Source organism: Orbicella faveolata, unplaced genomic scaffold (assembly GCF_042242905.1).
Source record: "Orbicella faveolata isolate gen_17 unplaced genomic scaffold, um_ofav_v1 contig_13, whole genome shotgun sequence".
Classification (NCBI taxonomy): domain Eukaryota; kingdom Metazoa; phylum Cnidaria; class Anthozoa; order Scleractinia; family Merulinidae; genus Orbicella; species Orbicella faveolata.
In genome coordinates, this window is record NW_028301540.1 from 32,452,301 (window position 1) to 32,464,595 (window position 12,295).

The 12,295-nt window shown below is 41.3% G+C and overlaps 1 protein-coding gene and 1 pseudogene across 2 annotated transcripts; one reads left to right on the forward strand and one right to left on the reverse strand.

Annotated features, from left to right (window-relative positions):
* The first annotated feature begins 839 nt into the window (after positions 1–839).
* Positions 840–4,582, forward strand: LOC110050013 (ankyrin and armadillo repeat-containing protein-like). The gene is made up of 5 exons (XM_089285737.1): positions 840–873; positions 1,963–2,171; positions 2,809–2,958; positions 3,473–3,905; positions 4,464–4,582. The coding sequence occupies exons 1-5, from the start codon at positions 840–842 to the stop codon at positions 4,580–4,582; spliced, it is 945 nt and encodes a 314-aa protein (XP_089141863.1).
* Positions 4,583–6,938: 2,356 nt separating this feature from the next.
* Positions 6,939–11,502, reverse strand: LOC149115997 (uncharacterized; annotated as a pseudogene). Its single transcript, XR_016206181.1, has 2 exons — positions 11,162–11,502; positions 6,939–9,319 (listed from the first exon to the last, which is right to left on the reverse strand). The product of XR_016206181.1 is annotated as an uncharacterized LOC149115997 (transcript).
* Positions 11,503–12,295: the final 793 nt, after the last annotated feature.

Genomic DNA, 12,295 nt, shown 5'->3' on the forward strand with positions numbered 1-12,295 from the left:
AAAAAATTTCGACGGGAATGAATTTATGTGTCAAATGTTCCTTGTTGCCCTTAAGACTAAATGAATCTTTAATATTATTGTATTTCAAGTTATTATAAAGTTATAAGTCGAGACAAAATCTCGATTCCATATTGTAAATGATATATTTTCCCTCTCTTTGCACGCTAGTTGGCGCCATTTTGAAATTTCCCGCGTCTACCAAGACGGTCCCAGAAGCACTCGCGCAGCTGAGATTCCTGGAGTAACTAGCTGAGGTTTTCTTCGCAACTGTCGAAACCAAGCAGTGTTGTTCAGCTCTCTCATTATGAATGCAAGGTTCTTTCAGCGTTTATTCGCAGGTGAACGGAAGTCGTTGATGATTACTTTTTGATGTCACATGGCTGATTTACGAGGATTTGCGCTCCCTGATTTTGATTGCATAGTTGTCGCGTTACGATGTTATTCGTGACGCGTGACACGCATGCTCATTAGAATTTTAAGAAATTGATTTTTGGAATTGCTCGCGGGCTAGCCACTCTTTCGACTCGCTCTTTTGACAGCAGTCCCCGACATCTTGTCGAAATTAATGTACAAATGATCCTCGTACATTCGCATGTCGATGTATTCCTGAAGACAAGCAAACATTACCGTCAACTCAGGAGCGAAAATTATTGACTAGTGTCAATCAAGTCATGCACTTGTACGTGTCAGTTGACTCAAGGAAGTTACACCGTGAGTGAAGAGCCGTCAAAATTGATGTACATATTGTCCTAGTATATTCCCAAGGATATGTATTCCTGAAGGAAATGATAAGTACAAAAAAAAAAAGACCCTAAGTTGTTGACGACCAGTTGGGCAATATGACACAAAAAGAAGTGGGGAAATACGAAAAATGTAGATAAAGGCGTCTGCCGATTTTTGACTGAATTTCATAACAGTCCTGTATCTAGGATGAGTTTTATTTTAAAATCGTTTGTTTCCAAAATATTTCGCTTTCCCCAAAAGAGATGTTTTGGATATCAGTCGAGTAATTTAACCCTGAGGCATAGAAAGAGATTGATGCAGCTGATGCACAAAAGCCTCTTATAAGGCTTTTGAAAATGTGGGCCATTGAAGTCAAAGAACAAGATTTGTGCATTTTAAGAACCCAAAATCCGAGGATATTTTTTCAGAATTTTTTTTTGAAGGAGAGGGGGAGGCATATTTCTGGTGTTGATTCAAAAATAAAGGGAAAATAAAAATCAAATTGGTTTAGAAAATGTTAATCCAAAAGAAAATTCAACACACAACAATAAAATGTGTATTGCATGCATGTCTTTGCATACACCACCTTAAAGTACATGCAACCCACATGATAATATCTTTTTATGTTTTGGTAAATATTCTTTGTGTGTATTTAGCATTACATTATTTTATACGTACAAACCAGTTTGGTTTTTATTGTCTTTTTTTTCTTGTAGTTATTATTGATATCTGAAAATTAAACTAGTTTGAAAAATTACAAACCCCCAACCCTCCCTCCTCCAAACAAAATTAATAAAGATATTAATTGCATGGCTTTACATGATTTTATTAAACACTCTTTGCATATGTACAAGACACACGTATACCTTTGCATACATTACCTGCCCCCTTGCCTTGCAAGTGCCTTTGAGTAAATTACCACCTTCCACAGGCTGTATGCATAAATAATAATGTAAATGAATGTAATAAATTGTAATGTATGCCTTAGCATACATCACAAACAACTTCTTCCCATGCATTATGCTGTTCCAGAAAACATCCATAAATTTCACAGTGAGGCTTTCTTGGTTTAAACCCCTCCCCATCCCCCTGGAAATTCCAATTTGATTCATACTTTCCTTTAAAAAAATTGGCTTTTGAGACCCCTCCCCTTTGGAATTTCCAGAAGCCATCCTTGGGGTAGATATGGACATTTTCCGGAGCCAATCATTTCATGAGCTATATGTTTCCATGTTGCAGGTGCCAGTGCTCTGTGGGCGTTGGCAGGTGTCACGCGGCATCAGCAGCAGCGTATCGCCAGCATGATTGGAATTAACATCCTTGTCGACATGTTGATGCTCAAATCAGAAACTATACAGTTTATTGCTGGCATTGCCATCATTACTTTAACTACAGAGAACATTGAGAATCAGAACAAGATTGTGGCTGGAGGCGGAGTGCAGCCTCTAGTGAGGCTCTTGAGATCAGCCAAGACCTCTGAAAAGGCCCTACAACTGTTGAGAAAAATGTAAAATATGTCCTGACTGTATGTGCATTCTCCACAATGCCCCTTTGGAGGGGCTTGAAGGGGGAGGGGGGAGGAACGGCAGTGCGGGACAGTCTTCAGTGGAGATACCTTTCCAAGACAATGGGATCATTTCATTCCGCCCAGCTGCCTACTGTATACAGTTTATATGGAACATGTGGCTTTTGTCCAATTTCTTTCCCTCACTTTTGTTACTATGAATAATCGGTGATAACCTGATAAAAGTCAGTTGGGTTGTGGAACAGTGCTTGACAAATAAGAGGAACCCTTTAAGAAGCAAAGATGGCTAGTGATGGCAAAACAGAAAATGAAGTGCAATAATACAATATGGACAAACGCACAGACATGAAGCTTATGAAAACTTTGCAAAATATCTTGTAATAGCGTAGGTTGAAGTTCTTTTGTTTACTTATAGCTCGTAAAGTAATTCATTCCACCAACACTGTCGTGAGATAGTGCCTATTAACTTTGTAGTGAACGCAGGAAAATAGTCCTCAATTTGTGAAGAAGTGACTTGGTAGTAAATGTTCCTTTTAACATCTATATTTTCTTGGCTACAGGTCCTGTTAATGGTGATTCGTGTTCTCGGCATCCTGTATGTAGGCGTGGCCCATCAGTCAAACAAATCAACCCAGCTTGAGATAACAAATACTGAAGCGCTTGTTACGCTTGTTCGTCTCCTGCGCACGTCAAAAAAGGCGCTCATTCAGGTTGGTTTTGCGGTTTGTTAAACAGGGCTTCTTTGTGGCCACCGCATTTTAAGGAAGTTTTTTGTGATTGGTTAATTAACAGAGCCGCGGCGTTTAACAGACGCTGAATTTCAATGGTTACTGGTCAGTGGTCATTGTGTGGTTTAAGAATTTTCCCGCCACTTGAAGGCGCCCACGAAGTAGGTCTTCTGTGATTAGGCAATCAATAGAGTCATAGCGTGTTGATTGGTTGAATTGACAGTAAAGGTTAATGTCCTGCTGCCGAATTTTCTCGTCATTTGAAAACGACCTTGAGTAAAGCAGTCACGCTCTGATAGATTTGTTTAACTGGTTAGAGGAAAACAAGTGTTTGGTTATCATTTTTGACTCACTTTCAGATGCAAAATAGTTTAATTTCTGAAAATGAATGAAATTTTACTTACGAAAAATAATCGCGCTAGCTTTCTTTCTCCTGCAATTACATGTAGTAGAACTACATCGTAGGTAACGCCCATGACCTGATTCGTTTTGAAAGGTAGTTTTCAATAATTCACAAACACAGAAGCTTCTTGTAGAGCAGACAAAGTTTCGTGCAGTGGAACTTCTTCATCACCTCTCCAACAAGAAAGAAACAGTTCGACTTAAAGCTGGCATGGCGCCCGCAACATTTGTCTACAACAACACTTCACAGCAGTATGCCGTTAAAAACACCGGCGGAATCTCTTTGACAGCCCTCGAAGAGTTCCTGGGGTCTGAGAACGAATTGTACCAGGCCCACGCGGCTTTTCAGATCATCATCTTGGCGCGCTTTATCGAAAGTTATCAGGTGACCTTAACAGCACGCGGTGTGGAATTACTAGTGCGCTTGCTCAGTTCTGAGCAGCACAGCACACAGATACTCGCCGCCAGTTTGTCATCCAATCTCGGCCACACGCAGGCTGGTGTCCCTGTGGTACTGATCATGGCTGGTACGTAAATACTCAGTAAAGGATGGGTTATCTGTAAAGTGACATCGCGCCGAAGTAAAACGTGTTGCAGCTTATTCTGACTACAGCCCAGAGTAAATTAATGTGATTTTATCTTTTAAGACTGTTAATGAAACCCTAGTGCGTAAAAATTTAAATGAGAGCTACTGAGCAGTACTTTCATGTGGCACTGTTTGTTATGCTGTACAAAATGGTTTTAACGTTTTAAATCTGTGGAAGAAGCCCTAGTGTGTGAACATTCAAATGAAAGCTTTTGAGCAGTACTTCCATGTGGTACTAAGCTCTAGTAAGTGTTTCTAACCTTTAGGTCTGTGTATAAAAACCTCGTGTGTGGCAATTCAAATGAACGCTAGTGGTTCTGCCTCCTTTTCAAAATCCTAAACCAAGTTACTGTACTTGACGCGCTGGTTTGAGTTGGGTTCTTTAGTACATCTTCACTATAGACATGCCTTCCAGGTCAAAAACTGTAACGTTAAACACTAATCCTTCTTCTTGCCTAAGCTAACTCGTGCCATGTTTTCTTATTTATATGCTGTTCAGGTTCTATGGAAGCACTCCTCGCAAATCTGTCGTCGCTGAACGAAGAAGTTCGCAGCAGCGCCGCCGTTGCCCTTGGTTACCTTTCCTTTGACCGTACTGCTTCCCGGCTGATGTCGTGAGCGTGCAGGAACACTCCAGGGCTGCTTGAATCTCTTGTGGATAACTTTGGTAACGAGAAAATATCCATGGAATTCATGGACGAGTGGAGGCAGACCAAGATCGTGGGACAGCCTTCAGCCAGGTCTGTCTAATATATAGCTTAGTCATAGCTGCTCTATTATTAGCACTTAGGATAACGAGTTTAGTTTGATTTTGAGGTCAGAATGTAATGTGAAGTCTGCGTCGCGCCAAAATGTCTAATCTTGCCGGAGATTATCCCGGTTTTCGTCTCAGTCGCAAGGCTACCCCCTTTCCTTCCCAGCCTTAAATTCACTTGTAACCATTTATACATCTGGGCGGAGAGAGACACTGTAAGAGTAGCGTTTATTGTCTTTTTTAACAGCCTAGAAATTCAGGGAGTTCCCCCAGTACCACAGAGGTTACCACCTCAAGAAAGTAAGTGTACACTTCTCACTTGACAGGGCCCGATAAAAATTGTGCTCAGATTTTTTTACTTTCCGGCTAGAAAGTTCTGAAGCCGCCTCACTGGGCCTTCAGTGACACCGTAAAATGCTAGAGGATATATTAGCGATATTTCTGCAAGCCACCCCCGCCCCCTACTAACTTCATGTCTTTTCGATAATTGAGCTCGCCTAGCATGGCGTTTTTTTCTTAACCCGTTGCTTTTGACCCCGTAGATTAAAAAAGAAATCGCACTCATTCGTTTTACTTTACTATATTTAGCTCCATTTTCCCAAGTGAGTTTTAATATAAGGACATTTAAGTAATCGACGGCGACGCTGAGGATTAGTTCAATTAACAATGAATTTGTACTTTACCTACGAATCTTGCGATACTGTAAAAAGTCATTTAGTTAGTTTATCACTGTCGAAACTCTCTGAAAATGAATATGTAAAACAGCTTTGAATTCGAAATGGAAATTTTGAAATAAGAATTTGGTCATTTCACGTCGTTATTTTGCAGAGGACGGCAAAGTAATGTACCAAGAATTATAACGCACGTGCTCTGCCATTGTTCTGCTCATTAGCCTTATATATGGTGACGCTACAGTTGCCGTTACCGTCGTGATTTTTTCTAAGTCCCTAATTAATTTTAACACACAAACAGTTGTTTGCTTTCTTCAACAGCGCCAGAGTAATCTAAGGATGTAGTTTGATGAGAATAATACGTTCGACCTGTAAGAATTTTTCAGTTGCGTCTTCACGCGGTAAATTTGGCACGAGCACCGGTGTTAAAATTTCCTCACACCTACTCTGCGCATTTCATTTGGTTTTCTTTTTTCGTTTTTTTTTTATCAGCTGTCGAAAAACAACATCCAGTCAAAAACTATCGGAAATTCTCGGAGACGAAATTATTAATAATTTACGATCCATGGTTGTAAAAGCGTAAGTCCCAAAGTAAGGTATGTACACAATTAATGGAATGGTTTTCAGAAATGGTACAATTTCTTAAAATTGTCAAGACTACCACCGGACATCACTAAGCACAAAAATAATTTACAAAAACAAGGCTACCCAGCTGGGTATAGACATGAATAAGATACTGTAAAAATGGAGTTGTTTCAACAGCTCTAGGCAATTATAGCCCAGATATCTCTTGGCTCTCACCGTTCAACTTATTTACGACCTAGAGCTTAAAACTCTTTGGCCCCCTAAAACTATAATGTTAACTTCTTTGATCAACCGATAATTTGACTTCTGTAAAATAATTAAGCTCACTGAACTTTGTAGCGATCAAATGGAAAGCAGCCTTCCTTTATGTAAACTTCAGTGTTGGTAAACAACAAAGAATGATCGACCAACAAGAACAACATGAAATACACTTCATTGGATCATTTAATTTTCAAACCTGTATTGGCGTGGGATACTTAATTCTGGCAACTAAATTTCACGTTGATTAGTGCGACTTTTACGCGCGTGTCAATGCGCGTGAACTACTCCGAGTAAACTGCTGTTTCCCAGTGATTTTGAGTCGCGCGGTTCACCCAGGAGATGTACTAGCGCTGCGCGTCGCGCTCGTGAAACTGGCGCTTAGAAACCGGGCACTTGCCCCAATTTACTCAGCGAGTATGAAAATGGCACTGTGCTCGAAGTCCAGAAGACATGAGAAACGCTTCTTTATCCTAGAAATACAATCAACTCTCCTAAAACGGACATGCACCACTGTAAGAGGGGCACCTGCGTAAGACGAACATGGCTGCCTGTCCAAACTGAATTTCATTTAAACTTTCTTTGAGGTGGACGGTTCTCTGAAGCAGACAAAAAGATCTGGCTCCGATTTTGCAGCAGACGCACCACTATCACAATCTAGTCGTTCGGAGAGACTCTAAACCCGCCTGAGTACATAGAGCTTGGGTTCGACAGCTTCTATTTTATTCTAAACTAAAAAGCAACTAAGCTGTAACAGTTCACACACAATGTAATTGATTATAACTTGCTCAGAACAGAGACGTCACTCAGCTAATTAAACGAAAAGATATTTCTTTATAAGAAGATCGTTGAAAAACCATGACTACGCTCTTTGAAGAAAATACATGCTTAGTTCAGTTTACACTGAAATCAATAACTTACGAAAGCTGTATAGGAAAATGACAGCTGAAGTTTTATATCAACTGTGCAGGCTTATGGCCTTTCGCTATTGGGGATATTCATTTCGACTTTAGTACTGACACTACATGGATAACGGTTATGAAAAAATTACGAGCTCCCGATATCGGACGACTAGCTTAAGTTAATCCCTAACAGAAAGTCACTGAGATCAGTCTAGCTGTAGATGATAGCGGGAAGAATAAATGTTTATTATCGAACTCTCGGTGATAAGTTCTCAGTTCGATCTTACTGGAGTTTTTTGAATAGTGTAATGAGCTTGGCAGACGTCGTTTTATAACTTTCGGATGACTTGCGGAACTCCGCGGCTAACTGGCTTCTGTTTTTTATCTTCTTGGCCCCATCAAAGACATCCCAGATGCCGAGGGCTATTCCAATACCCGCCAAAGAACCAGATAGAGCTTTTGCAGTCGTTGTTCCAGCAGTCACGATAGTTTTCCCTGCAATTTTGTACCCAGGTGCTGCGGTTTGTACGGCAAGGCCGATTCTAGCCTCTTTAACCGTATAATAATCGGCCTGAAGAAAGTTAACGAGCGCTTTTATTCGCCTGGCCCGTTTTGCCTGTTTCACTCCCGTGTACAGAAGGTCGCCGATTTTGTAGGCGCTCACACCAACTTTCCCAGCCGCTTTAGCCACCTCTATAGCAGCGTATGCATCGTTAGCAAAAGCTTCTCCCTCGGGTTTTTTTAGAAATTCATCTGCTTCTTCTAAGATGTTGATATACTCTTTAAGAAATCCGTGCAGGCTGTGTGTAGCATGGAAGAGAGGTACTGTGGCTTTCTTAATTTTCTTTGCTTCGCTCTTATCCCAGTGTAGACTTACCAAGGAGCCAGTCGTCGATGAGACTCACCCCAAGATACCCAGGGCACCTCCAGCGAAAGTGAGGCCTAGGCTGACGCCAGTTGTTATTGGAGCCAGAGCAAGACCAGCGATAGCCATGCCCCCACCAACGATCGATGCACTTCCTCCGACAGTTCCTGCTATACCAGTATCTTTTGCCACTGCGTCCAGCTTGCTGGAACACTCATCCAAGATTTTAAAAGCTTTGCGCTGTTTGTCTTCATAATCGTCAATGCTGTAACCTATGATGACGTCAAGGTAGTTGTCAGCCAGATGTTTCCAAAACTGTGCCTTGTTGAGAGGGTTTGGATTAGCTTGTACGAGCTTGAAGTCGTTCCATGCGTTTTCCGGAATAAAGTACCACTTCTGAGATGACGTGCCTTCTTCAGCGACTTTCATGGTGACCGGCAGCTCCGTAGCATCGATGACAAGGTCGTTCAAGTTGCTCTTAATCGTTCCTTCTTCAACTCGCCACTTTTGATTGAGGTCATCATGTGCATCCCAGGCGTGGCACACAGTTCCTGCTTCCTTTTTCTTGCCTTTGATATCAGCTACCAAGCCCAGTTTACTGACTAGCCTGCAGTCTTCATCCCATCTCCACAGCTGACTGGGTTTTCCATGTGCTTCACTCAGGACGAGATCTCCGCCTTTCGTTCCTGCGGAAATATCAAGAACTAATCCATTTTTCTGGCTGGCTACGAGGAAATACTTAACTGAAGGTACAACGGGCTGACCATCCGCCCAGGGGTTTTCGGGAATAAAATACCACTTCTGAGTCAAGCTGCCGTCTACTTCATTCATGGAAACCGACTGGGTCCGGGCATCAATAACAAAGTTGTTAAAGTCGCTCTTTATCGCATCGTCTTCAAAATGCCACTTTTGATTGAGGCCATCGTGCGCTTTCCAGGCGTGGCACACAGTTCCTGCGTTTTTGTTCTTACCTTTGATATCAGCTACCAAGCCCAGTTTACTGACTAGTCTACGATCTTCATCCAATCTCCAAAGCTGACTGGACTTTCCACGTGCTTCACTCAGTACAAGATCGGCACCTTTCTCACCCGTAGAAATATCAAGAACTAAACCGTTTTCTTGGCTGACTATTAAGAAATACTCAGGTACCGGGTGGTCATCCTTTGTAGATTTGAATTCACCCATTTTAGTTTTTCTTCTGGATTCTTTTTCCGTTAATTTATCTACGGCGCACACCACTGTGCTCTGTGTTTATGGGTTCTCAGTTAGGTCCAATCTTCTCAGCACTTTTAAGGCTACTGAAGTCGACGCTGCTTGACTCTGAAAGAACAAAACTACGTCGTGAGCAAAAGTGGAACAAATTGAACAATATCAACGTACGTTAGTAGACTTTACCGTTCAAAGAAATAACTAAATGATCGAAAAAAGAAACAAACAACAACGACCCCAAAAGCCAAGCAATAAATGATCAAACGCTACAAAGGGATCCACGCCTGGCAGCTGAAGTCTTTTGTGATGCATCTGTCCAACACGCAGTTACATGTAAGTGTAAAAACCACAAACACGTAGTTAGATCAAAACTGTTGTCCAGTTAATTTGATGTTGTTAAAACTAGCATATTTGTTTTAAGAACATCAAATTTCCGCGGGGCGACTATCAGACCGATAGTTCCTCGATAGAAACACTCTATTGTTTAATTAGTGCCCGATCAGCAAGGAGGCTCATAAATCATGAAGCCCAGCTTTCGCCTTCGTATTTTAAGATGGATAAAAAAATAATTCACCCACCCATATGGATTTCAGTCACAATTTTAATTAGCTTTAAGAAGTAGTTTTTAGGCTGAAAACTGTGGTACACTAGGGGATAGAAATTCAGTTTTTCTTTGACTGCAGCTTAGCAAAACCAGCGAAATGCGAGTATCGAGCGCCTTCAAAAAGCGGGGTCACAGTGACTAAGGGAAGGACAACCCTTACGGAAAAACCTTAGCCCTCTATACTCTAAAAAAAAGCACTTACGACACCGCTTACAGAATCATCTACAGAAATTCGCACTCAACCAGGGTCTAGGGTCTTGGGTCAAAGAGGACATGGCACAAAATGGAACTCAAAAAGCCCAGGACTGAGACTAGAATAGCACTGTGGATGCCTTGTGTGACATACAAGAACGAAGGAGTTAAGAATAAGAGAGATGTTGCATGACGCGACGGCTTTAGAATTCCAGATGTGTGTTTAAATCGTCTCTTAAACCATTTATGGTCGTCTTTGGAAGTTTAGACACATGAAATATTCCAAGCAGCTCGTTCGCGAAAGTGGATTATTAAACGGTTTTCTTAATATTTCGAGAAACAACACAACGGTTTTTAAAAACATGTTTCATCGGAATCTTGTGTATCGTCAGTTTAAATTACAAAGTACAGAGTTGAATACATAGTGTAGTTTCTCAAAATTTTAACATGTCTACCACTATCCAGACCTTTTCTTAATAACATATACCTAAAGCAAAAACAACTTCAATGTATACGACCTCATGCTGACTCTTTGGGGCATCTTCCAAAAGGTTTGCCTAAGAGCTACGTTACGTGCGTATAAAAGTAATTCGATATTGTTTTGACCACCTTTGCCGGTGAAGTCAAGCCTCTAACAATTGAATATCAACGCACTGTGGCCACTCCACAGTTTCTAGCCAGCGTATTACACAACTATACTGGGCTACACAGGGATCGACTCACAGGTTTTTAAGGGAGGCAGCACTCATCTTCGCTTTTGAGAACTTGCACACTCGAAAGATTTTTTTTACAAGCTTTGGCAACAACAAGCATTCAATGCAGCTAGCTGCCAATGTGAAGTCGATCAAGAGTGAAGAATTATATCATGAATCGGTTTAATTTGCTGTACACGAGAACGAATAAAATGGCTCGGCGAAACGTGTGATCGTGGAAACGCTTGATATCTTAATAATATATAGGAGAGAAGCGAGGAATGCGAGTGGGGCAAGGGGTATATGGCAGAAATCCAGCCGCATAATCAAAGAAGTCACTTGCAAAGCAAAAGATTCCGGTCATTCCGTAAATCAGCCACATAATATTCCACCTCGATTCCAAACTTAAATAATACCGATAAATTTTGTTTTTAAGCCAAGTTCACATACTGAAAACCTATCTACCTTTACCATCAACGTCTTGGTTACAGGAGGCCAAAACCAAAGACTTGTAGGCAGCTCCGATGGCGTCAAAGTATGCAAAATGCAACTTATTTAATCGAATGAATTGAAAGGCATAAACACTTGCCTTTTGCTGAATTTAAAGGCCTAAAATTCCACAGCTTGCCCGGATTTGACCAACATTTAGCAGAGCAAAGGCTACATCAAATAAATTGCTGTCGTGGATCATGTCATACGAGATGACTAAACTTTGTTCCAGTTTTCTAGGAGATCGACTAAGAGGCTTACACACACTCGTACCCAGCGTGTTCGTTTCCTTTGACCAGCTGTCGGGATTCTTGGTGCTGACCCAACCTCGCCCCCAGGGACTTCTCCTCGACGAGTTTCAAATGGCGGCTCGTCGAGGAGAAGGCCCTGGGGACGAGGTTGGGTGCTGACCAAAAGCAGCACGGCCTCTGGGGACGAGAATGGTTGTCGGCATGTGCAAATTCAAAATGGCGATCAGCAGTCGAACAAGCCGTGTAGAGTATATCTAATACTTAAGAAATAGAAAACATGTACTGTGTTTCTATCGAGTTATAGAAACACGAGTGGAAGTTTGGGAGAACGAGAAATGCTGTGGGAACACGAGCTGCAGGTGAGTGTTTCCACAGCTTTTTCGAGCTCTGATACAGCCACAGTTAGACTGTTACGACATTGTTTGGGGAAACAGTGGGATAACTTTGGGTTGACGTATTCTAGTCTTGCGAGTAGGCAACAACTAGAAAGATTAAAGTAAAATAATAAATGAGTTTGATAATACTTCCACATGACTTGTCGGCTCGTGCTAGGAACGTACGTGAGCCTGCTGTTAAAACTACCCAGCGCTTCCCTACAAACGGATATAGCGGAGCTGATTTCTGCCCTGAGATCGGGAGGTTATAGTTCAAATCCTAGTAAAACGGGCACTTTTTTTTTTTTGGCTTATTTTTTTATTTTTTTGCTTTTTTCTTTTTTCTAATTTTTTTTTCTTTTCTTAAATATTTATCGAAAGCCAGCGTTTGCCTTTCTGTTAAAATGAAAGGGAAAAAAACAAACAAGCAAATAATGACTGCAACAAAACGATTGAAAAATCTGAAATAACTTACCTTGTTGAAA